Source organism: Cebus imitator, unplaced genomic scaffold (assembly GCF_001604975.1).
Source record: "Cebus imitator isolate Cc_AM_T3 unplaced genomic scaffold, Cebus_imitator-1.0 Scaffold256, whole genome shotgun sequence".
NCBI classification, from domain to species: Eukaryota; Metazoa; Chordata; class Mammalia; order Primates; family Cebidae; genus Cebus; species Cebus imitator.
Genome location: NW_016107571.1, coordinates 715,018 through 738,370, shown reverse-complemented (window position 1 = coordinate 738,370; position 23,353 = coordinate 715,018). Strand labels below are relative to the sequence as shown.

At 47.2% G+C, this 23,353-nt stretch overlaps 1 protein-coding gene across 1 annotated transcript in view; it reads right to left on the bottom strand.

The window, feature by feature from the left end:
• Positions 1-23,353, bottom strand: part of ELAPOR1 (endosome-lysosome associated apoptosis and autophagy regulator 1) — a 96,673-nt gene that overhangs the window by 7,061 nt on the left and 66,259 nt on the right. Inside the window, exons 6-19 of the mRNA XM_017499228.2 lie at positions 16,247-16,335; positions 12,686-12,863; positions 11,838-11,966; positions 11,349-11,439; positions 9,585-9,690; positions 9,195-9,332; positions 8,181-8,444; positions 6,484-6,657; positions 4,082-4,262; positions 3,674-3,770; positions 3,081-3,182; positions 1,772-1,898; positions 1,515-1,693; positions 824-989 (exon numbers count right to left, since the gene is read on the bottom strand). Of these exons, the coding sequence (XP_017354717.2) occupies positions 824-989; positions 1,515-1,693; positions 1,772-1,898; positions 3,081-3,182; positions 3,674-3,770; positions 4,082-4,262; positions 6,484-6,657; positions 8,181-8,444; positions 9,195-9,332; positions 9,585-9,690; positions 11,349-11,439; positions 11,838-11,966; positions 12,686-12,863; positions 16,247-16,335 (2,021 nt within the window). The remainder of the gene's footprint in view (positions 1-823; positions 990-1,514; positions 1,694-1,771; positions 1,899-3,080; positions 3,183-3,673; positions 3,771-4,081; positions 4,263-6,483; positions 6,658-8,180; positions 8,445-9,194; positions 9,333-9,584; positions 9,691-11,348; positions 11,440-11,837; positions 11,967-12,685; positions 12,864-16,246; positions 16,336-23,353) is intronic.

Below are 23,353 nucleotides of genomic sequence, written 5' to 3'. Positions count from 1 at the left end.
AAAAAAAAAAAAAAAATCATAGCCTAGGAAGACCAAGGGAGTCTCCCTAGCAGGTCAGCACAAAGGAAACAAGACTCAGCAATCTAAATACCCAAGTGGTGTCCTTTCTTACCACCTGCCAATACCTTCCTTCCTCCTACTGCCCTCCCCACCCACTTCTATTGGGATGAACTGGCTCAGAGCAGTAGTCAGGTACAGGCACTGGCAGAGTGGGGCTGCAGAGGGCTGTGGCCCTGGAGGAGATGATTGGATGCTCTCTGCTGGCCCCACGCCCAGTGACAGTGTTGTCTGTATTGCATTTATGAGCCTCATACTCACTCACCCACCCACACAGAGCCAACCCTCCCAGCTCAGAATTGCTCAGTGGGGAACAGCTGAGATTTAACTATGACTCAGCTCCCAAAGGACCGGGCCCAGACACCTGGAGGACAGCACCCTCCACTGGTCAAAGGAGAGCCTGACTTCTATCAGAAGTTGATCCTAGAGATAACCTTTTCCCCCTTTCAGTGAAAGTGAAAAAAGGGGTGGGGAATGATTCTTACAACATGGATGGTTCAGTACTCCTTCTGGAAGTGCAAAGGCCCAAACAGTTCACTAACTGGAGTGCATGTTGGAAGAGAAGGAGCCTGATCAAGAGCAGCCTTGGGCCCCAGGGGAAAGAAACACAGAAGGCAGAAGGCAAGATTTTCAGAGTGGGGAAATAGAGTCATATGGGGTGTGGGGAGCAGGGTGCTCTGAACAGTACAGGACCATTCAGTGTCTGAGGAGCAGTGTCTCCTCCAGCCCTCCAGGCTGACCTCAGTGCACTGGCCAGGCCCCCTACCTTGGAGGTAAATGATTTGATCTTCCCAAAGAGTGACTTCTTGCTGGTAAAGATGAGGTCGTCTTCCACATCCTCACCTTCCATGATGGCACAGCTGTCGGCTGCTGGCAGGTCACAGTCCTTGAGGGTAGCATTCATTACCAGCTTGGAATACTTGTACTCTAGTCTATGGAACAGGAGGATGGGAAAGACAAGATCCCAAAATGTGGGAATAAGGGGGAAAGAGGTAGAGAGGTCGGGCTACGAGCAGGTCCTACTCCCATGACATGGGTAAGGAGACTGAAGCATGGCAAAATGGTGTCTGGGCTGGGCGACCAGAAGGAATTTGGTTCCCAGTTCAGTGATCTTGCTTCCTTAAGGCTGTCTGTTTCTGTGATCTCAAAGCTTAAGAGAAATATTGACATCATAATGTCATTCTCTGTATTGTTAAAAATAACAACGCATTAAGGATACCCTTTGCTTTTGAGGATCTAACATCCATTTATAGTCTGCCACCATGGTACCATTCCTGTTCAGGAGTCAGGATGCCTAAAGCATACACTGGGTAAGTGGCTCAACAAGCCTCTGACCAGAGTCACAGAGTCTGTAGCCAACTCCAGAGAAAAACCCCTTGAGTTGATACTCTCAGATGTTCTCCCTGATCAATAATCCAACCCTGTCCATCCCCAAACTCCAATACCCCATCATGTACTTTTGATTCTTTTTCCAAAAGTAGCAGGTCAAGACGGTGAGCAGGATGGCAGTACAGGTGCCTGCAGAGATGCCCACTTTCAGCCAGAAATCTATGGTTTTGCAGATGGTGACTCTCTGCTCAGGCAGAGAGATGCCACCAGAGCATAGCTTGGGTTCTCGCCACACATAAGTAGTCTTCTGTTGGGGAGAAAAATAAGGAACTCAGCTCTTCCATTCCCTTCTCTCGTGGGAGTGCTCAGTCAGAGGGAAACCCACCTGGATCCCAGCCACACAGCTGCTGATGATAGCGTGGTAGTCAGCCACTGAGCAGAGCGGGCACGCAGCCGCGCTCTCCCACAGGAAGTGGAAGTTGCAGCCATCACAGGTCCCATCGGAGCACGTTCTACCAAAGCAGAAAGGAGACCTGAGCTCTCACTCGCTAGACCAGTGGGGAAGATCTGGTTGGATGCCTATTGTCTCACAGCTTGCCTGATTTATCCTCTCCCTGCCCAACTGTCAGCCCTACCAGGATCTTTGCAACTAGTCCTTAACACAGGTTTTGATCTCTGATTTCATGGATGATAAGAGGCCTTCCTGGCCTCTAGTGGGCTCCCCACATTCTGCTGGTTTATGTTTTTGCTGACATCACATGGGAACCATTGAAGGTGTCTGAGCTCTAGCATGGCTGTCCCATGAGCCCCTCCGAGGATCCCGTCCTCCTCACGGACTTGCAACATTTTGCAATAGCCACTTTGACACAGCTTCCTGGGGGTGAGATTGGAGTTGAGGTGGGCTTCAGGAATGAACGTCCGGTCATGGATACCTGCTATGTACTTTACTGTGGTGTTTACAACAGCAAGAGCAGGGATTTGACACTCAGACACCACTATTGGGTCAAGACGCCCTGCTCTGCTCCGCGTCTCCCAAGTCAGCTGTTTAGGTGCGGCATTTTCAAAACATCTTCCTCAAGATGCTAGTGCCCGTCAAGATGTTAGTTGCTGTTATATGGGGAGGGGAGGGGTGTCCTGTGGTCATATTCATTTGGAAGTTTTTTATTTAGTTCACTCTGCTATTAAACTCAGAACTGGGTATTATAGTTGCAGAGAGATTCCTAGGATCCCTAAACCTTGACTAATCCTCATAATGGTGGAGATCATGAAATGTCCTAAAGCCTCCTTGTCTCATTTAATCCTCAAAACAACTCCCTCAGGGAATTTAGCATTATACCCATTTTGTACTGATAAGGAAAAAAGAGATCTAGAGAAGGTAAGAAACATATCCTGATAACATAGGTAGTAAGTGGAGGAGATGATTCAATCTGGCTCTCAGCCGAGCTGTTGGTTACTGTGCTGCACAGCGGCCACCACAATGGTCCACGAATATGAGGGCAGCTTTCACTCTTCCTTCTGCCCCATTCTTGCCATCTGACGGTTGAGGTTTTGGGGCCATGACTGTGCTCCTAAGAGCCCATAAATGCATCTCAAACTCTTTTTTTGCTCTTTTTCAGTAATCTCTGGATCTCAGGATGGAATGACTTCAAGGAAGGGAGATTTTGGCCTTTGTTACACCCCTTTGCAGGGCTTACCCTGGCAGCAACAATCTTCCAGGGACAGTTTTCTGTGGACTGCATCTGACACGGATAGTAGTTGATCTCCCAGAACTGCAGGACTGGGTCACATCATTGGACCTGCAGAGAAAGCCAGCCCCCATAGGGGAATGAGTCACTCAGCTGTGTTATTGGACAGCCACCAGGTGAAATCAGCATGGAGCAATTCCCTAGCTGGGGAAGTCAGGACCTGGGCTTTAGCCTAGCACACAGGGAGTGCACAGGCCTTGGTGTATACATGGAAGGGTGAGGATCAATGCAGTCAAGGGGGACATGCCCTGGTTTCAGAAAATCATGGCTGGCGTACACTGGAGCCTGCTTAGGCTGGAAGGGAAGTCCACTGCAGATCATCCAGAATTTCTCCTTGCCTCTAGGGCAGACCTGCTCCAGTAATACCCAAGAAGCTGGGATCGGGAACTCCCAGCCTTTAGCTATCATGACTGGACAGATCTGCTGGACCTTAGACATGTTCTGGCTTGATAAGCAGTAGGTGGCTAGAGAGGGAGGTATGCAGCAGAAATTATGGAGGAGTCCTAGGTTTCACTTGCATTAGCCTAGCCTCTCATCTTCACCTATAAAAGAAGATCACGTCCGGTATTCCCAAGGACTCCGGGTGGAAAAGTTCAGCTGGGGAGGTGATTCCATCCAGAGTCATATCTGTTGTCACCCCTGCCAAATTAGAGCTCCTAATTAGTTCCCACTAGTAGCATTAGCTGGCAACCACTTCAATTCTTCCAAAACCTATCAACATGCAACCTCACTTCATCTCATCACATCCCTGAGTGGCTTATGAAAGGGGCGACCCAAGGGTTTGTCAGAGGCCCCGGGAACACTTGGCATACAGAATGGAATAGAAAACACAGGTCAAGAGGTTGGGCCCCTCATGTGGGACCTTTTACCTCCCAGCCTGGTAACCTCACACACACACACACACACACACACACACACACACTCAAGGCTGAAGCAGCAGAGTTACTCACCAATAAGTCGGTCAGCAAGGCTGACAGGCTGTGAGGAAACCCCGGCCTTGTAGCCTGTCACCTCTGTGGGGATGATGACTGCCTGGCAGACGTAGGCTGTGATAGATTTGGAGAACCCTGACTCACCCTCAGGAATCCGGAGGTCAGTGACGTTATCGGTGCACACAGACATTTTCCTACCCTGGTTGGGGAGTGGGGAGGAAGAAGTGGGAAGAAGTGAGTGGGCACAGAGGAATCCCCAGAAGGGAATAGGGAAGGCTTTTTTACATCTAAATTTTCAGCTTTCCAGTGGTGTGTTGTAGGGGAATGTTATTCAACCCAGGTCTAATGATAAGACAGATTTGATTTTTTCTTTTGAGACAGAGTCTTGATCTATTGCCCAGGCTGGAGTGCCAAGGTGCAATCATAGCTCAAATCATAAAATAAAAAATCATAACTCAAAGCCTTGACCTCCTGGGTTCAAGTGATCCTCCTGCCTGAGCATCCTGAGTTGCTGGAACCATAGGGGAGTTTTGTTTTTTTTTTTGTTTTTTTTTTGGTAGAGTTAGGGTCTCTCTGTGTTGTCCAGGCTGGTCTTGAACTCTTGGGCTCAAGCAATCCTCCTGCCTCAGTCTCCCAGAGTGTTGGGATTAGACGGGTGAGCCACTGTGCCCAGCCAACATTTTCAGTGTTATAAATTTTATTATAAATGGTGCTAATCTGGTGTCTCTTAGCTTTTTTTTTCTAGATTGTAAAAAGTAGGTAAGCTTAAAAACTGAAGGAAACCCTTACATTACAATAAAACAAAGAGTTCTTTTGTCTTTGAACTAACGATCTGTGGTGCGGCAGTATACCATAAGCATTTTTAAAAAAGGAAAGGAGCAAAGAAAAAAATACACCATTTCCCCAAATTCCCCACCTTCATAGCTCTTCATAATTCACTGAGTGAAACTTTTGCTACATGGAGGCTGCTTTAATCAGTTTTATTTCCTAAGTGATCATGACCTGTTACTTCTGAGCCTTCATTTTAACCTCTTCAAAGACTTCTGAAAACAAGAAATAAACTGTCTTTCATACATTAGTTTATTTTTTGACATGTTCTTTATATAAACACCCATCAACTTCTTTGTATGCTGCAGAAGATGGTCAGAGCTCTATGCTGTGAAGGCCTTACCACCAACAGAGTCAAAGACTGAATGCTCAACATGCTCTTTATTTTGTAACTGTTTTTTTTTTTTTTTAGATGGAGTCTTGCTGTGTTACCCAGGCTGGAGTGCAGTGGCATCATCTCGGCTCATTGCAACCTCCACCTCCCGGGTTCAAGCAATTCTCCTACCTCAGCCTCCCAAGTAGTTGGAACTATAGGTGTGCGCCACTATGCTTGGCTAATTTTTGTATTTTTGGTAGAAACAGGGTTTTACCATGTTGGTCAGGCTGGTCTTGAACTGCAAACCTCAGGTGATCCACCTGCCTTGGCCTCCAAATTGCTGGGATTACAGGCATGAACCACTGCACCCAGTCTATTTTGTAACATTCGAAATGAACTTTCCAACTTCTAATTGTTTGCAGTTTAGTCATGTGCAGTGGTGGGATTAACCTTGACATTTCTGCCTTTGAATTTTGGATCTGAAATATTTGCAGCAGCATGAAATGGCTGATGGTGACAATCTTTCCTTATAAAGCATTTCATGTTACTTTCTTTTGTACTGTCAGCAAAGAGACATGTGGATGAACCAGAAACGGTTGATTTTATCCAGCCTGTAGAAAACAAGCAACAAATGCAGTGATTGCTGAAGACTGCTTTTTCAAGGAAGGGAAAAAAAACCCTTCCTCCTGGATATTTTTAAATATACTTATTCTGAGGAAATAAAGAGCAGGTAAAAGTAAAAGAACACCTTATTTTAAACATCTTTATTTTTCTAAGTGTTTATAATCCTGATTATTTAATTTTAGGGGAAAATGTCCTCAGGGAGAACAATATTTAAAAATCTCTGAGGCCGGGGGTGGTGGCTCACGCCTGTAATCCTGGCAATTTGGGAGGCAGAGGCGGATGGGTCACAAGGTCAGACGTTCGAGACCAGCCTGGCCAACATGGCAAAACCCCATCTCTACTAAAAATACAAAATTAACCGGGGGTGATGGCGGGTGCCTGTAATCCCAGCTACTTGGGCAGCTGAGGCAGGAGAATCAATTGAATCCTGGAGGCAAATGTTGTAGTGAGCCGAGATCGCGCCACTGCGCTCCAGTGTGGGCGACAGAGCCAGAGCAAGACTCGGTTTCAAAAAAAAAAAAAAAAAATCATCTGAAGCTCCCTAACCCCCTGCTGCCTGAAGGATTTCTGGTTTTCTCCTGTGTCTGTCTCTGGCCTCTGATCCACGGGCCTCCCCCATTCAATTCTCAACCTGTCAACTGGCATACCTTACCTGGTTTCCACAGAGACTGAGGGTAAAGTGATGGAAGTATTTCAGCCCTTTGGAAGTGAAGCTTGGCCCTCCAGCGAGAGTGACCGTGTTTGACAACGCAGAGAAGTTGTAGTCGAAAGTCCTGGCCGGAGTGTGGCGTGAGAAGGTGCAATCATTGTAGCACAGAGAGTGGATCTGAGCGGGGGAGGGACGGGTCAGGCCAGCTGCTCAGGCCGGGCCTTTGAGGGGTTGCGGCTGAGAGTGGCAGTTTTCTCCCCAGTCTGGTCCCGCCCAATTGGGGTAATGAGGAGGAAGAAAGGATTCGGGGTGGCCAGTAAAAGAAGTGAAACAGGCACAAGCGGGACTGATGTATATGTTGCCATTCAGTTATTAGCACATATGTGATGGACAAATCCAAACCTATTATTTTTCAGAAGGGAGTTCAGTCAAATTCTATAGCCTTATCCCTGTGCCTGGATTATAGAAGCTTCTCAAGACACAAGAGGACCCTTTTTACTTTCGAGCAGAAGACAATGAGGAATCTGAGATGGAAGAAGAGAAACCCCTCTTGCTCCCTCCTCCCTCCCTCACAGTGTAAAACTCACTGAACCCTGCTGCTTCCTGTTTCTCAGGTTCTCTGTAGGAAACTGAACTCCAAAAGGAAATTTTCTTCCCATAAACCCTTTCATTGCTCTGTTTTAGGGTCACCATTCCGAGGCAGCCGCACACAACTGTCATTTCCTCCCACAGCAGCAGAGGGAGCTCCAGGGAAGGAAGGTTGTGGCAAAAGTCCAGGGTACCCCAAAGAGGTTGCCAGGGGTCTGTAGAATCGTTGCACTCACTGCACAGATGAACTAGGCAACGTTTGTGGAGTACATATTGATAGTGCCTTATAGATGTATGTGATCAGTAAAATACAAAGTCATTTAAAAGCATTGATTAATACCTAAGAACTTTTAGTCATAAGTACTTCTCAGACGCAGAAAGTCCATGGGGACAGCAACACTGCTTATCCACTTTACTTATTTACTAGTTTTTAAAGGTGCCTTTATTTTTATTTATTTTTAAATTAGAGACAGAGTCTTGTTCTGTCACCCAGGCTGGAGTGCTGTGGCACAATCATGGCTGATTACAACCTTGAACCCCCGGGCTCAAATGATCTTCACACCTCAGCCTCCTAAAGTGTTGGGATTATAGGTGTGAGCCACTGCACCCAGCCTTTTCCCGCTTAGGAAAGGAATCCTTATACTGGTAAAGCTGAGAAGCCACTGGGATAGAAGATAGCAATGCCAGTTATTCATATGTCCCAGCAATGGTTGGGTTTTTATCTTTTCAAAGAAGAAGGGGCAGATTTCCATAAAAACAGGCCGGATTGGACAATGCTGGATATAAGCCACAGGCCCCACCCCACTGTTCCTTCCCTCTAGGTCTCTGCACAGATGCCAAATAACCCTCTAGACCACACAGTCGCCAACCTCTCTTACCTGCCACCTGAAGATGAGACTTGCCAGTGACTAAGTCCTGAACCCTGGAAATCAAGCCCTGCTCACCCTCCACAGTCATAGCCTAGATGGATGTCCTCCAGGACTCCAGCCTAGGAGTATGCTAAGGGGAGCACTTGGGTATCAGCCTCTCAAGAACCCCACCCAGGACCCAGCATCTTGTGATGTCATCCAACCAGAGGGCCAGGTTTAGAGTGCATGCCAGACTGCAGGTACCTTGTTGCTCTTGGTCCCTGGACCACAGGGCACACAGGCCTGGACACCATAAGGCTGGTGGGCTTTCAGAATTGTATTAGGGGGGCAGGAGTGGCATGTTCCTGAATCTCGGTCAATATAGTAACCAGCAGGACAAGAGGTGCAGGAGGAGCCCACATCAGAGGCTTCTAGGGCACAGGGATGGCAGTAGGAGGCCACGCCATCCATGACATTGGTGACATTGATGGAGTAGATCTTGGCGACGTCATTGGTGTACTTCCTGCTCTGGAGACAAGGAAACAAGAGAGGAGAGGGGGAGGCCTGAGACAGCAGCAACAATTGAGGCCTCTCGAAAGAGCAAGGTACTTAATCTTTCATCCTGTGATAGTCAAGAAGAATCTTACAAGCATCCGACCCTTTTTACCCACTTGCCAGTAGCTCTTCACGTGTAGCTGGTGTCATTTTAAAATGAGACTGAACCATTTATAGGACATATAAAAATATTAAGTGCCATGGGGAAAATATGCAATGGATACTGTTTTATGAAAAAAGCAAGACTTTTCCTTGTAAACAAGAAAAAAAATATATTTGTAGAGAAATAGAGTGTATAGGAGATGCTCCAGATGTTAACTCGTTTATCTCTGGGTAGCGGGATTGTGGCTGATTTTATTTCTTATTTTTGTTTATTTCTACTTTCTGAGTTTTCTGCAATGAGCCTGTATTCCTTTGAGTTGAGAAAATAAAAGCAGAGTTGTTATTATTTTAAAAAAACAACAAGTCTGGTACCACATGTATCAGGGCAGGGACTACAAGGAGGGCCAGCTTATTTCTTACGGTGTCATCTTTCCAGGAAGTCATTTGGACAAAGTGGTCCTCAGAGGGCTGGGTTAGGCAGTTTTCTGCTCGACTCCCTAAGATCCTTCTAACCCTTGGATTCGGAACTTCAGACTCATGCTTAAGCTAATGCTAAGAATCCTCCTGGGTTCGGAGTGTCTCTCCTGGGAGCTGGGTGTCTGAGGAAGGGGAGAAACTTACTGCCTCATGAAAAACAGTCCTCTGGAAGGCCCAGGTGAAGCTCGTGGTAGCGTTCTCCTCAATGATGTAGGTATAGGACTGTTTGCCCTTGGAACCTTTCCAGGTCTCCACAGGAGTGTTGGTCCTAGAATTCACACCCTGAACCCAGGACAGACAAGTGAAGAGGGTGTGATGGCCAGAGGGAAACTGGGGGCCCATGTGGCTGCCATCCCAGTGCCATCACGGTTGGTGAGACCCTTGTTAAACTGTGACGTCCCTGCTGGTCAGTCTGGGCCTTTCCTCTGTGGAATCACTACAAGTGGGGTGTCAGTCACGTGGACATACCAATGGGGCAGATAGGACTAACCCTCCCCTGGAGGCCCTATAGCGGGCAAAGAAAGGAAAACGCACCACCATGAAGTAGAGCTCACAGTTCACCGAACAGATAGTCTCAAAGACAAACGTGATTCTGGCCACCTCTTTATTCTCTGTGTCTGCCATCAACGACTGTGGAGGTCTGTAGGGGCAGAAATTAAAAGTCAGTTCTAGAGGCCAGGCAGTGCTTACTGAGGAGCCCAGACAACAGCAGAGGGTCTGCTGGGGGACAGGATTAGGTTCTGAGTACGATGGAAAGTGTGTGGACTAAATCCAATTCTGCCCTCCCAGCTTTGTGACCCTGACCCAGCCAAACCATAGTTGCCTCATCTGCAAAATGGAGGTGATGAAATCTCTTTCTTACCTACCTCCCACCATTGTGGGGAGACCTGAAGGCATGACAGATATGGAGGTGCTTTATAAAATGCTGTATCACCTCACTAGCAGACTATGGTCTGCAGACCCGCAGCATGGCCATCTCCCTGAGTTTATTAGAACTGCAGAACCTCAGGCTCCTCCCAGACCCAGTGAATCAGAATCTGCATGTTAATATGATTCCCAGGTGATTCGTGCGCACATTTAAGTTTGAGAAGCACTGCTATCATAAGACTGTAAATTGTTGACATATAATCAGCAGCTCTCTCTCTCCAGCTCTGGGGAGCTTTGCTGGGGTTAAAGGAGCAGAATTTGTGATCCTCCAAAGTCCTCAGTTTGGTCCTACTTTTGGGAAAGAGAGAGCTGTGCCCAAGTGGGCTGGGGTGGTAGTGGGGATGAGGCAGCAATTTACTACAGCGATCAGATTTGCAAACTGGAAAGTATTTTTTGAGTGTTATTCCAAAAGAGCCTAAAAAGTTTACTGCCTTGCAAACACAGGCTGTATCTGGCCAGCTCTGAGTAATGTGTGTTAAGGGAAGGCAAACTGAGCACCATCCCAGGGATAGGGAGCAGGGACCTCGAAGGAGGGAATGAAGGTGTCAAATTGGCAATGGGGAAGCCCATTCAGTGGTTGCTCCTTATCTTCAGAGCTCATATAAACAGAAGAGTTCACTTTGACCTTGAAAATTCATTCATGGCTTTCCGTTTGGCTTTAGTCATTTGCCTGAATTCTGAGGACCTCCAGTTCTCAGTATCTCTATGCAGTTGTGTTAACCAGTGGGTTGGAAGAGCCATCTCAACCTCAGTCCTAAATCACTCACTGGTTTTGTGGATGAGGGGCCCGGAGCCTGAATAGGTGAAGTGACTTTCCCAAGGTCGCACAGCAAGTAAGCAGCAAATCACGAGTGCCCTTTCAGTCCAGTGTTCCTTCCACCACACCACGCAGCCAGGAGATGTGTTTGTGTGTTTGTTTAGTGGAAAACAAATTTCTTGTTGCCCTAGGTCTTCTTGAGATACGGGGACAAATATGATAATAAGAACAATCCCTCCCAATCTTCTTGCCCCAAATAAAGATGAACTAGCTATGGGCATTTCTGGCCCTATTATTTTTTGGTGTTTTTTTTTTTTTTTTTTTTAATCTGAAGTGATGCTGTGAGGAGGAAGAATTTGAATAGCACGTGGCTAATGGATGGGAGAAGCTATACGGGCTGAGAGAGCAGTCAGTAAATCAACATGGACGGCTTGAAACGTGTTAGCATTCAGGTTACCTTGGTCAAACTATGACTGTGCCCTCTGTTCTCAACTGACATTTGAAATGAAATGAAACACAACCCCAGAATCCCTCTCCTCTACAATATTCCAAAATACTTGGGATTCAGATATGGCCAAGCTGGCCTGGACGCCCGTGGGCTTTGGATTCCTCACCTAAATCCAGGCACAACCAGAGTGAGAATCATGAAGTCGTTGTCTGAGGCTCCAGCAGCTGTATAAATGTGATCACCAGCCACCTCCCAGCCTGAAAAGGAGAGGGGAGAGTTAATGTCCTTGTGCTCTTGGGTGCAAGGCAAATGTGCACCCAGATGACACTCTGGAAGGGAGATGTGACACCATCTTTTGAGGCGCCCAGAACCACCACTGAACACGAACCACCTTACTTATCCTGCCACTTTGGTCAAAGACCCTGAAGCTCTCAGAGAAAGACCTTTGAAGTGCACGCTTATGTTTCCAGCTCTGTTCCTTCCTCTAAAGCCATCTTGGCAGGACATATGTCCATGAGGAGTGGAACTTTCAAGGGAATGCATGACCTGGTTAGCTTATTTTTCTCAGACATCACTGTTGTGAAGAAATGTGATGCTGGGAGAACTGAGGGTGTGCAGGGAGCTGACAGCCCATGGCACAGGGGGAGGCAATTACCTGTCATGCCCTTGTACTCGAAGTTGATCCCACTGAGAACGGTCGTTTCCATGTTTGCGGGCAGCGTGTTCCACCATTTGTATTCAAATCCCACAGCCGGTTCAGTTCCCGCAGGGCAGCGGGTACAATCTGGGGAACCACAAGATCCATGCATTCAGCGGGAAAGCTGCGGCCACTTTGACTGGAGCTGCTGCCACACAGACAAGTGGCAACAGTGGCGAGCAGCCAACAAGCCTGGCTGCTGAGTACTGCTGCAGGAAGGTGTGTCAGGCTGACTCAAAAACATTCTGACAACGTATTTAGCTAACTCAAGATGTAAACACTGGGCCTTCATTCTAAGATGCCAGCCATCCTACTTGCCCACCAAAATTTCCATTTCAGAACTTAAATGTACCTTCTAGTCTGATACACGTAGTTCATATTATTGTCACATTATCATTAAATGCATTTATATTAACAGGTACACAAATCCCCCCAAGGCAGCATGGCTTATAGGTTCTGGTTGTGTCAAGCTGGTCATCCCAGCCCCTTAAGCCTTCTAGTCAGCATCTCTGCTACGTGCTGGAAGCTCTGCTTTGAGGATTGGGCACCTCCAGGCCTGAGTCACATTTGCAGTTAGAGCGAGGAGAAAGGAAGGCAGCCTCAAGTCTGACTCTGACCTGCAGACAAGGCCAGCCCTGACCTCTCTTCTCCTGAGTTTAGTCTTCAGAGGTGGCCTGGTCCTCACTGCCTCCCTTGGAAGGGTGGAGTCTGCATTCAGCTGGCCACTCTGAGTGCCCACGCAGCCCACCCTCACAGCCGACGGGGGGCTGGATGTGAGGCAGGGAGTGGGCTGGGGAGGAGGTTACCTGAGCCATTGGAGTAGGAACCGTATGGGCAGGGCTCGCAGGTGCTGTTGCTGGTTTTGAAGAAGCCCGGGTTGCAGGGTGGGCAGCGGGTCTTCACACCAGAGGCAGGCAGCTTCACCGCCCCCTCAAGGTCCTCACTACAGATTTTCGGCATGGCCCATTTGTACATGAGCTGTGTCTGCAGAAATGGATTAAGTACAGCTCAGCCTGTGTGAGATTTAAGACATCTTTGGGACTCTGCCTTGAGGATGGGGATTGGGGGCAGAGACACAGATTCCGGGCCAGGCAAGAGTTCCTCTGGAGGGGTGGAAACTTTGTGTCGGTCACTGATGTATCCCAAGCACCGAACCAGTGCCTGACTCATGGTTGTGCCCAATAACTATCTGCCAAATGAATGTTGCCCGGGTGACAGGGAATAGCTCTAATGAAGACATGACAGAGGATGTGGGACCAGTTGTCTTAGAGAAAGCTCCGATTCCACTGTAGAATCTTGTTGCTATCAAGGTCACAGGAAAAGCAGCTGGTGAAAATCCCAGAACTCAGAAAGGCACAGAGTGGAGGGGACTCACATGCCCCCTGGGGAATGAGGGGTTGGCTGAGATGTCCCAGCTTACTGTTTGAGTGGTGCATTCTTTGATCTTTTATTGATTGGGTCAACCTTTACAGAAAGCCTAATACATCTATGTGCCAGACCTGGGGTCTCACGAGATGAACGAGACATGGTCCCTGCATTGTGTGCAGAAGTGGAGATGACCCTCAGGAGACCCCAGCTGAGTCAGGGGTGAAGGTGGGCAGCTCCATTCTTCCCATATGGCCCTCAGATCGAGTCACGGACAATAAAGGACCCTTATGGGTTGCACTGAGGGGTTGATGAACATGATCTGTGCAGCATACCACACACATGAAAAGAAGGATGACTAAGGCCTCTGTCCATAGTTTTTCAAGGTAAGAAACAAGTCCTTGCTGGGAGCAGTGGCTCACGTCTGTAATCCCAGCACTTTGAGAGGCTGAGGTGGGCAGATCACAAGGCCAGGAGTTAAAGACCAGCCTGACCAATATGGTGAAACCCCTTCGCTGATTAAGTCCCTGCCCTTAATAAAAAAAAGAAAAAAAAAGAAAGAAACCCCTTCTCTACTAAAAAAATACAAAAATTAGCTGGGCATGGTGGCGCACACCTGTAGTCCCAGCTACTCGGGAGGTTGAGGCAGAAGAATCACTTGAACCCAGAAAGCGGAGGTTGCAGTGAGCCGAGATTGTGCCACTGCACTCCAGCCTGGGCAACAGAGCCAGACTCCATTTTAAAAAAAAAAAAAAAAAAGGAGAAAGAAACAAGTCCTTAAGGAGGGACACAGGCTGCCTTAATTGATGGGGAGCCCTGGGCTCCTCCTCCCCCTGTTCAGCTTGGCCCTCCTCCCTGTGAAGGGCTGTGACAGCCAGAGTCCCAGGCTTGAACCCCACCTGCCTCCTGTGAGTCTCAGGGAGAGGAGGTCCCAGGAGCCAGCACACTGACTCAGGCCTGCTCTTGGAACAGCACGCTCAGTAGCCCCAGTGGATGGGCCAACCTGGTCCCTGAGAAATGACTGAGGCACAGCCAAGGTCAGAAACATAATCATAGGAGCCAGCTTGAGGTGTGTCCCTTGATTTTAAAATACAGTTTAGAAGACAAACTGAATCACCAGACTGAGCAGAACCCATGTGGGAATGAGGCACAAGGTGGAATTCTGCCAGCCACGACTGGGGAATGCATATTCACACACACTCCTGAAAGCACACGCTTCAGTGCTCCTCCTCTGAGCTGGGCTTTGGCTGTGCTGTAAGGCGGGAACACAGGCTTTGGTCTGACCCAGCATCTAAAGGCCCCGGTGGTAGTTAGGCCAAGGCAGACACCTGGGCTTGCAGGCAGCAAACACACTGCTGATCCAGGAGGCTTTGGTGTGAGCCCAGGGAGGGAACTGAATGGGGCAGAAGGGAGGAAAGACAGCCACATTCAGTCACATGTTATGAACAGGAGGGAGAAGAGCAGCAGAATTAATCATCTGCCTTTCATTAGTGAGTCAGCTGAGACCAAGAAAATGAAAATAATTTTTACAAGGTCTTACAGAATACCACACACCACAGAACTGGGTCTAAGGTGCAGCTGACAAAACACAGCCATTCTCTCTTGGCTGCTGGGGAAGGAGATGATGCCCCAAATACATCAGGGAGGTGGTGCTGGTAAGAGATGACGTGAAAAATATTCATTGTTAAAGACCAGACTTTAACCCATGCTTAGTTAGGAAAGGGAGAAGTCAGCCAGCCATCCAGCCAGCAAATGTTTATGCATCTTAAGAGCCAAGCATCATGCTTAGTGCTGAGTGCAGAATTCCCAACTCCCAGTTCTATCCCCTCGAGAGTCTCTGGCTTAGGGGATAGAGACAGCTCAACCAGGCCCTTCTCCCTGTGCCTCAAGCCCTTCCCTGCTCACTTACGCTGTTCCTCCACCCACCAGGCCCTGCAGCTGCCGCCTCCACTCCTGCCGTGCCCGCTGCCTGGAAAGCTCCGTGGCTGCTCCCTCATCTCCTTCACGCCTCTGCGCAAATATCACCTCCTCAGAGAGGCCATCCTTATCCTTTCTAAAATAGCAGCATCCCTCTCCATCATTCTCTATCTCCTAATCCGGGTTTATTTTTTTCCTTCCTACCACTTTCTACCAATTGCAATATTATATACCCATTTGTCTCCCTCCCCAACAAGACTTAAGCTCCATAAGAGCTAGAGGTTCCCTCAGTTTTCTTAACTGATACATACCTAGTGCCTAGCACAGTACCTGGCACAGAGAAGCTACTTGATAAGTATTTGTGGGCTGTTGAACAAATGGCCTCCTCTGAGAGGCTTTCTCTGCCACCCCCACCCCAGGTCCTGGTCGCTCCTCTTCTGGGTGCTCCCAATTCCCTGCACATCCCTCTGGTTGCCTTGATTGGGCTCGTGTTTCTCTCTCCAGCCTCCCATGCAGGACTGTGCGCTTCCTGAGGGCAGGAGCTTGCCTCAGTCATCCCTGACTCCCCAGCCTATAGCGCCCTGCCTGACACATCAGTTAACCTCAAAGAGTGCTTGTTGACTTAGTAACAATGTAGATTAGGAGGGAAAGTTCTTTCTAAGGCAGAAAGCCTGGAGGAAAGAGAAGCCGCAGAAACGGAACAAGTCAGGCCACAAGCAGGAATCGTTCCGTGCCAGCCCACAAATGCAGCACCGAGGGGCAAGGCTGTGCACGACAGGCAGGCTCTGCCCCAAGGGGCTCGGCAAATAAAAGAAGCAAGCAAGAGAGAATGAAGTGGGTTTTTGAAACAGAGCGTATGTATATAAACAGTGAAACACATGCTGCAAAACAGTTTCTGACCGGAAAATGAATGAAGAGGTCTCATTTTGCCCCCTGCCCCACCTAGCCCTGGGGTTCCCTCAAAGGTCTGTGGGATTTTAACTAGTGCCAGGGTCACTGACTGCTGGAGCTCCAAATGGTGGCAAAGCTCAGGGAGTGAAAGACACTCCATCTGGGGCTAGGGGCTCCAAGATGGTGCTACCTACCTCTCCGTTGGCATCACAGGCCGTGTGTGTGTAGAAATAATCTTTGTCTGTGCAAGCTGGGCGCACGTTACAGGAAGAGGATCCTTTCTCTAAATTGCCAAAACAAGAAGAAATATTTGGAGTTACATAAGAAAGCTGAGCTCCTGGCCTCTTCATGGCCCTGTGACTGCCAAGCCCCTACGTGCACTGCCATGCAGATATTGCCGGAAGTAGAAAATCCTGCACACTTACCCTTTCCCTTGCCTCAGTAGGGTCATTTCCAGTTCCCCAAACCCTGCTCAGCCATCCCTTTGCACCTCTTCCAGGTGCTAATGAAAATCCACTACTAGCAACCCGCCGCCCGGCCTCCCCCAACCCCCCGACCCCATGACACTTGGAGCAGGAGATTGAGAACTGGCTCCTTCAAAGGACCAGCAAGGAAGGGGGATGGAAATAGCCTCTTGCAGGTTAATTACCACCAACCCAAGTTCCCTGAAAACTGGGGAGGCTCAGAAAGTTCACCATCTTCCAGGTACCGTAGTGTGACTGTGGGTGTGGTTTTTCTACTCCTAAAGTGCTGAAGTAAAACATGACTTTGCTTTCACACTCATTCCAAGCCTTTCTATGAATGTTCTGAAATATGCCTGGAATGAAGGCCTTCCACCTTTGAAATTTCCTTTTCTTCATGCAACCATTCTACACAAATCAGGTTTGTAATTTCCTTGGACTTCACCTAACATGTAAGGTTCTCTCCACTTGCCTCAACCTAGTGTCCCACACTAGCTTTATTATTTATTATTTATTTTTGAGACAGAGTTTCGCTCTTGTCACCCAGGCTGGAATGCAATGGCGCGATCTCGGCTCACTGTAACCTCTGCCTCCCGGATTCAAGTGATTCTCCTGCCTCAGCCTCCTGAGGGATTACAGGCATGTGCCACCACTCCCGGCTAATTTGGTATTTTTAGTAGAGATGGGGTTTCTCTGTGTTTGTCAGGCTGGTCTCAAACTCCCGACTTGAGGTGATCCTCCCACCTTGGCCTCCCAAAATGCTGGGATTACAGGCATGAGCCACTGCGACCAGCCTCTTTATTATTATTTTGTTATTGTCATTTTTTAGAGACAGAGTCTTGTTCTGTTGCCAAGGCTGTACTGCAGTGGTGCAATCTTAACTCACTGCAACCTAGAATCCTGGGCTCAGGCAATCCTCCCACCTCCTGCACTGGCCCGAACACTTTCTTTAACTCTTGATTTGTACCTAATGAAAAATGTTAACTGCTGGGCATGGTGGCTCCTGCCTGTAATCCCAGCACTTTAGGATCTTTTGAGTCCAGGAGTTCAAGACCAGCCTGGAAAACATGGCAAGCCCTGTCTCTACCAAAAATACAAAAATTAGCCAGGCATGGTGGTGCAGGCCTATAGTCCCAGCTATTTGGAAACTGAGGTCAGAGAATTGCTTGAGCCCAGGAGGTTGAGGCTGCAGTGAGCCATGATCATGTCATTGCATTCCAGCCTGGGCGATAGAGAGAGACCCTGTCCAAGAAGAAAGAAGAAAGAAAGAAAGAGAGAGAGGGAGGGAGGGAGGGAGGAAGGAAGGAAGGAAGGAAGGAAGGAAGGAAGGAAGGAAGGAAGGAAGGAGGAAAGGAAAGGAAGGAAGGAAGGAGGAAAGAAAGGAAAGGCCAGGAAAGGAAAGGAAAGGACGGAACAGGACAGGAAAGGAAGCACGCTATCAGTTTTATCCCACTCTCTGCATGTTCTTCTCATGTCTATGTTAGCTCCACTTCAAATCTATGAACCTCTGAATAGCGAGAACTATTTCAATGAATCTCTATTAGTTTTTTTTATTTTTTATCATCTTTCCATCACATGGGTTTGTTTTCTTTCTTTCTTTTTTTCTTTTTTTGGTAGAGAGAGAATCTCGCTATGTTGCCCAAGATGGTCTTGAGCTCCTGGCTTCAACCAGTTCTTCCACCTCAGCTTCCCAAAGTGCTGGGATTACAGGCATGAGCCATTGTGCCCAGCTTGACTCTCCCTTTCAAGCAGTGGATTTAACTTTTTTTGAATTTAGAAACTCTTTCGAAAGTTTGAAAAAAAAGAATGTTTCTCTCTACCTAGAAAAATATGCATAGTTCATGCAAATAAAAATTTTTTTGAAAGTTTTCTAGGCAATTTACTTTCTCCAGAATAAAAACAACTGCTTTATAAGGTGCACATTACAATACTGTTACCACTGCCACCACTACTTCTAATATGACTAGTGTGTCACCTGCAGATAAGTGCTGAATAACAGTAAGACCTTCTCTCTCTTTCTATTGCCTGGCAGGCAGTATGGTACAGTGGAATGAAATTTTAAGCTAGATGGATAGGGGTTTGGATCCTGCTTCATCATTTAGCAGCTGTGTCACTTTAGGCAAGTTACTTAACCTCTCTGAGCCTCAGCCTTCTCGTCTGTAGAACAGGAATAATAATATACATCTTGCTGGAGCCAGCACATACCTGGCACATTGTAAGTAGAGACTCACTAGATTGCAGTAACTATTACTACCTGAGTGTTAGGGAATTATTTTTATTTGGGAGTGGTCACAGGAGAGTTAATAAGGATTAAACGTTTTTTCCCCTGACTTTCAGTTAAAGGCTTATTTCTCAACTGATTCCTTCTTCTTCTCCAGGCACCACCTGAGTTCGTGGATGAGAAAATCTCCTAATTGCAGCGTTGCTGGCCTGCGCCAGAAAGTTCCCTCAACTGCACATCTCCATATCCCTTCCGTCTCTGTCTTATTAGGCTGGACAGGAGGGAGCTACTGTCCAAGAAACAGCTGGGGTCTTCTCAGCTCATTTACTTGGCTAACAAGCAGGAGGCCCAATTCAGCACAGAGGGACCAGAGACTCCTGCTTTTGACTGATTTGGCCAGGAAGAATGTTGGGGGGAGAGGCTGAAAAGTGAGGAAGATGCCAATTCCTGGATCTTATAAAGTACAAGTTGTGTGTTAGAAAATTCATTCTGCACCAAGACCTTTCTCTGCTTGTCAAATATTTGCTCAACCTGACATTTTAGCAAAAATGGCTCAGCTGTTTACACACTGACCCCTGTTAAGATGGTTTTAATAAATGATTAACCAAAATGCTGAAACCGACCTCCTCTCCCAGCTCGGGTTTCATCAAGGTGTTTAAGTTGGATGCCAGTCAAATTTGGAAGACGGGCCTCTGTGTTTGGTTGAGGGAGTGAAAAGTGAGGTAAGTAGGATTGGCCCTGGGCAAAACTGTAAGAAGATAAAGTTTATCTCAGGGGCTCCAACTCCTCTTTCTGCACCTGCCTCCTCCTTTCATTACCCCTTCCCCGCAGGAGTACAATGTTCTCAATGGGATGTTTTATCAAAGTAAAACATTTCTCCTGAGGGCTTTAGTACTGAATGGACTTGGGTGCAGCTCAGACAGCAGCTCATGCTCTTGTCAAGCTCCTCACTGTGGCTGAGCTTCTCCTTCTTCCTCAGCAAATGCAGAAATCACTCCCTCACTATGCTATAGGTAATAATTGAGATCATGATTTGTCAATTGGACAGCACAAGTGTCTTATGACTGTAACCTGTACTAGGAGTATTTCCTTTTCTTTTCTTTAGTGTCAGGGTCTCACTCTGTCACCCAGGCTGGAGTTCAGTGGCACAATCAGCTCACTGCAGCCTCTACCTCCTGGGCTCAGGCAATCCTCCCACCTCAGCCTCCTGAGTAGCTAGGACTACAGGTGCACAGCACCATACCCAGATAATTTTTTAAATTTTTGTAGAGACAAGGGTCTTGCTCTATTACCTAGACTGGTCTCAAACTCCTGGCCTCAAGCAATCCTCCTGCCTCAGCCAGTGTTAGGATTACAGGTGTAAGCCATAGCACTGGCCTATTTTCATCTTTTCTTTCTTTTTTTTTTTTTTTTTGGAGACAGAGTCTTGCTCTGTCACCAGCCTGGAATGCAGTGGCGTAATCTCTGCTGACTGCAAATTCCGACTCCCTGGTTCAAGCGATTCTCCTGCCTCAGCCTCCTGAGTAGCTGGGATTGCAGGCATGCACCACCATACCCAGCTAATTTTTGTATTTTTAGTAGAGACGGGGTATCACCATGTTGGCCAGGATGGTCTCGATCTCCTGACCTTGTGATCCACCACCTTAGCCTCCCAAAGTGCTGGGATCACAGGCGTGAGCCACCGCGCCTGGCCCCCATTTTCATGTTAAAAAGGAGTGTTGGGACAGGGCTTAAGGTAAAGGAAATAATAAAATTAGTACTTATTACATGCCGGGCCCCTTTCTAAATCCTTCACCTGTGTTAACCAATCCTCAAAATAACACTATTAGGCAGATATAATAATTGTCATTCCCATTTTTTTTAGGAGATTGGGTCCTGTTCTGATGTCCAGGCTAGACTACTCATTCCTGTACTCCCAGCACTTTGGGAGGCCAAGGCAGGTGGATCATCTGAGGTCAGGAGTTTGAGACCAGCCTGGCCAACACAGTAAAACCCGTCTCTACTAAAAACACAAAAAATTAGCCAGGCATGGTGGCAGGTGTCTGTAATCCCAGTTACTTGGGAGGCTGAGGCAGGAGAATCGCATGAACCCAGGAGGCAGAGGTTGCAGTGAGTCAAAATCATGCCATTGCACTCCAGCCCGGGCAACAAGAACAAAATTCTGTCTCAAAGAAAAAAAGCAAAACAAAACAAAACAATTCATATCTCAGTCAATGGGGCCCGTTGAGAAATCAATGGCAGAAGGAAAATAGATTCCAAGAATTCAGGCTCCCAACCTAATGCTTTCATAACAGCACTCTGGATAAAAATCAGCTTATATAGAGTTGATCGAAACACTCCTATGCAGTTTTTCTAGAGCCACCTTGCCATTCAAACCCTTGTCCAACTGCTGGACTAGAAAGGGAGCCAGAGATTAAGGCTACCAAGGTTGCTGTTGATAGAAGCAGAGTGGGGAAGAGGAATAAAAAATGCAAGTGGAAAAATAGGAATCTAGACTTACAGATAAAACCTTCCCCCAAAATCCAAAGATTCCTGTTTTTGTTGAAAACTGCACTCACTTGGCAAGATCTGTGTAGGTAAATACAACTTTTGTTTTAGGAATAGTGTAGAAATAAGCAATTCACAAGGTTAGTGGCTGGTCTTGGCTGAGCAAACATACTTTAACACCTGTGTGAAGTGTGGCATGTCTTTGTTGGGATGTGGGATCTGTCTGAGAAAGGGCCTTGAGCTGGGCTTACATATGGTTCTGTGTAAGAAAGGGAAAGTAGAATAGTCTTGTTCCCAGGGGAAAAGACGGGACTCTTTCTCGCTCCCTTCTTGTTTGTTTCAGAACCTGTCTTGGAGATTGGCCCTCCTACCAATGTCTGGACTGCCTGAGCAGAAAGCCATCTGCTGGCACTGTCCATCTCACACCAGAGCCTCAATGCCCCCTGGAGCCCCCTCAAATGACCAGGTCCTTTTTCTCAAATTGGAATGCTTTAGGAAGCTACCCTCAAACTGTAAAAACAGGCTGCTTCCAGCTGTCCCCTCACTTTCCCTCCAAGGAGTGGTTTTCAAATTGTGTTCCAAGGAACCCTAGATTTCCCAAAATGCCTGATTTGACTTCAATGAATGCTGTCAGGCTGATAAAAGATTGTAATTTGCATCTTTAGACCTTGTTATCAAAATGTTTGTGTTCATCAGTATAGGGTCACGGTTCTTATAAATTAACTTTGATAATAATTGTTATATGTCAAAATATGTAAATGTATACCTTTTAAATCTACTGTATCTGTTGTTTATATTATAATCTTTTTTTTTTTTTTTAAGACTGAGTCTCGCTCTGTCACCCAGGCTGGAGTGTGGTGGTGTGATCTCAGTTCACTGCAACCTGGGGTTACAGGAGCACGCCACCCTGCCTGGCTAATTTTTGTATTTTTAGTAGAGATTGGGTTTCTCCAGGTTGGCCAGGCTGGTCTCAAACTCCTGACCTCAAATGATCCACCTGCCTCAGCCTCCCAAAGTGCTGGGATTATAGATGCGAGCCACCACACCTGGACTATATTATAATCTTATATAAGCTTTCATTTAAAATTTTACCACTTAAAAAAAATGATTGAACCAGGCACAGTGCCTCATGCTGTAATCACAGCACTTTGGAAGGCCGAGGCAGGAGGATCACTTTGAGGCCAGGAGTTCAGGACCAGCCCGGGCAACACAGTGAGGCCCTGTTTCTACAACAAGAACGAAAAGATTACAACCCGTTTCCTTAGCTTTCCTAATCCCTTGAGCTCTGAGCTGCTTTTTCTTTTCGCCATGGCACCATGGCACTTTTTACATCCTCACATACTATATAATTTATTACGTATGGATCATCTATTTCTTTTTGTTTATTATCTCTCTTCATCCTACTGGAATGTAAACCCCATAAAAACAGGGACCTTTGTCTGTTTTGTTCACTGATGTACTCCAAGCACATAGAATAGGGCCTGGTGGATAGGAGAGACTCAATAAATATTGATTGAATGATTTATTTTATTTTATTTTTACAGACAGAGTCTCACTCTGTCACCCAGGCTGTAGTGCGGTGGTGCGATCATGGCTCACTGAAGCCTCAACCTCCCAGTCCCAATTGCTCTTCCCGGTTCGACCTCCCAAAGTGCTGGGATTATAGGCACACAACTTGGGAGACTGAGGCAGGAGGATCACTTGAGCCCAGGAATTCAAGACCAGCATGAACAACTAGCAAAACCCCTGTCTCTATAAAAATGAAAATAAAAAAGTTAGTTGGGTGTGGTGGGGCACACCTGTAGTCTTAGCTACTCAGGAGGCTGAAGGGGGAGGATTGCTTGACATGGGGAGTTTGAGGCTGCAGTGAGTCATGATTGCACATTGCACTCCAGCCTGGGTGATAAAGTGAGACCCTGTCTCAAAAAAAAAAAATTGACAAAGTGATTAATGGATATATGGATTGGCAAGGGTATTCCAGGATCCAGAAAAGAAGGGTTTAAGAATTATCATCCGGGTCGGGCGCGGTGGCTCACGCCTGTAATCCCAGCACTTTGGGAGGCCGAGGCGGGTGGATCACGAGGTCAAGAGATCGAGACCATCCTGGTCAACATGGTGAAACCCCGTCTCTA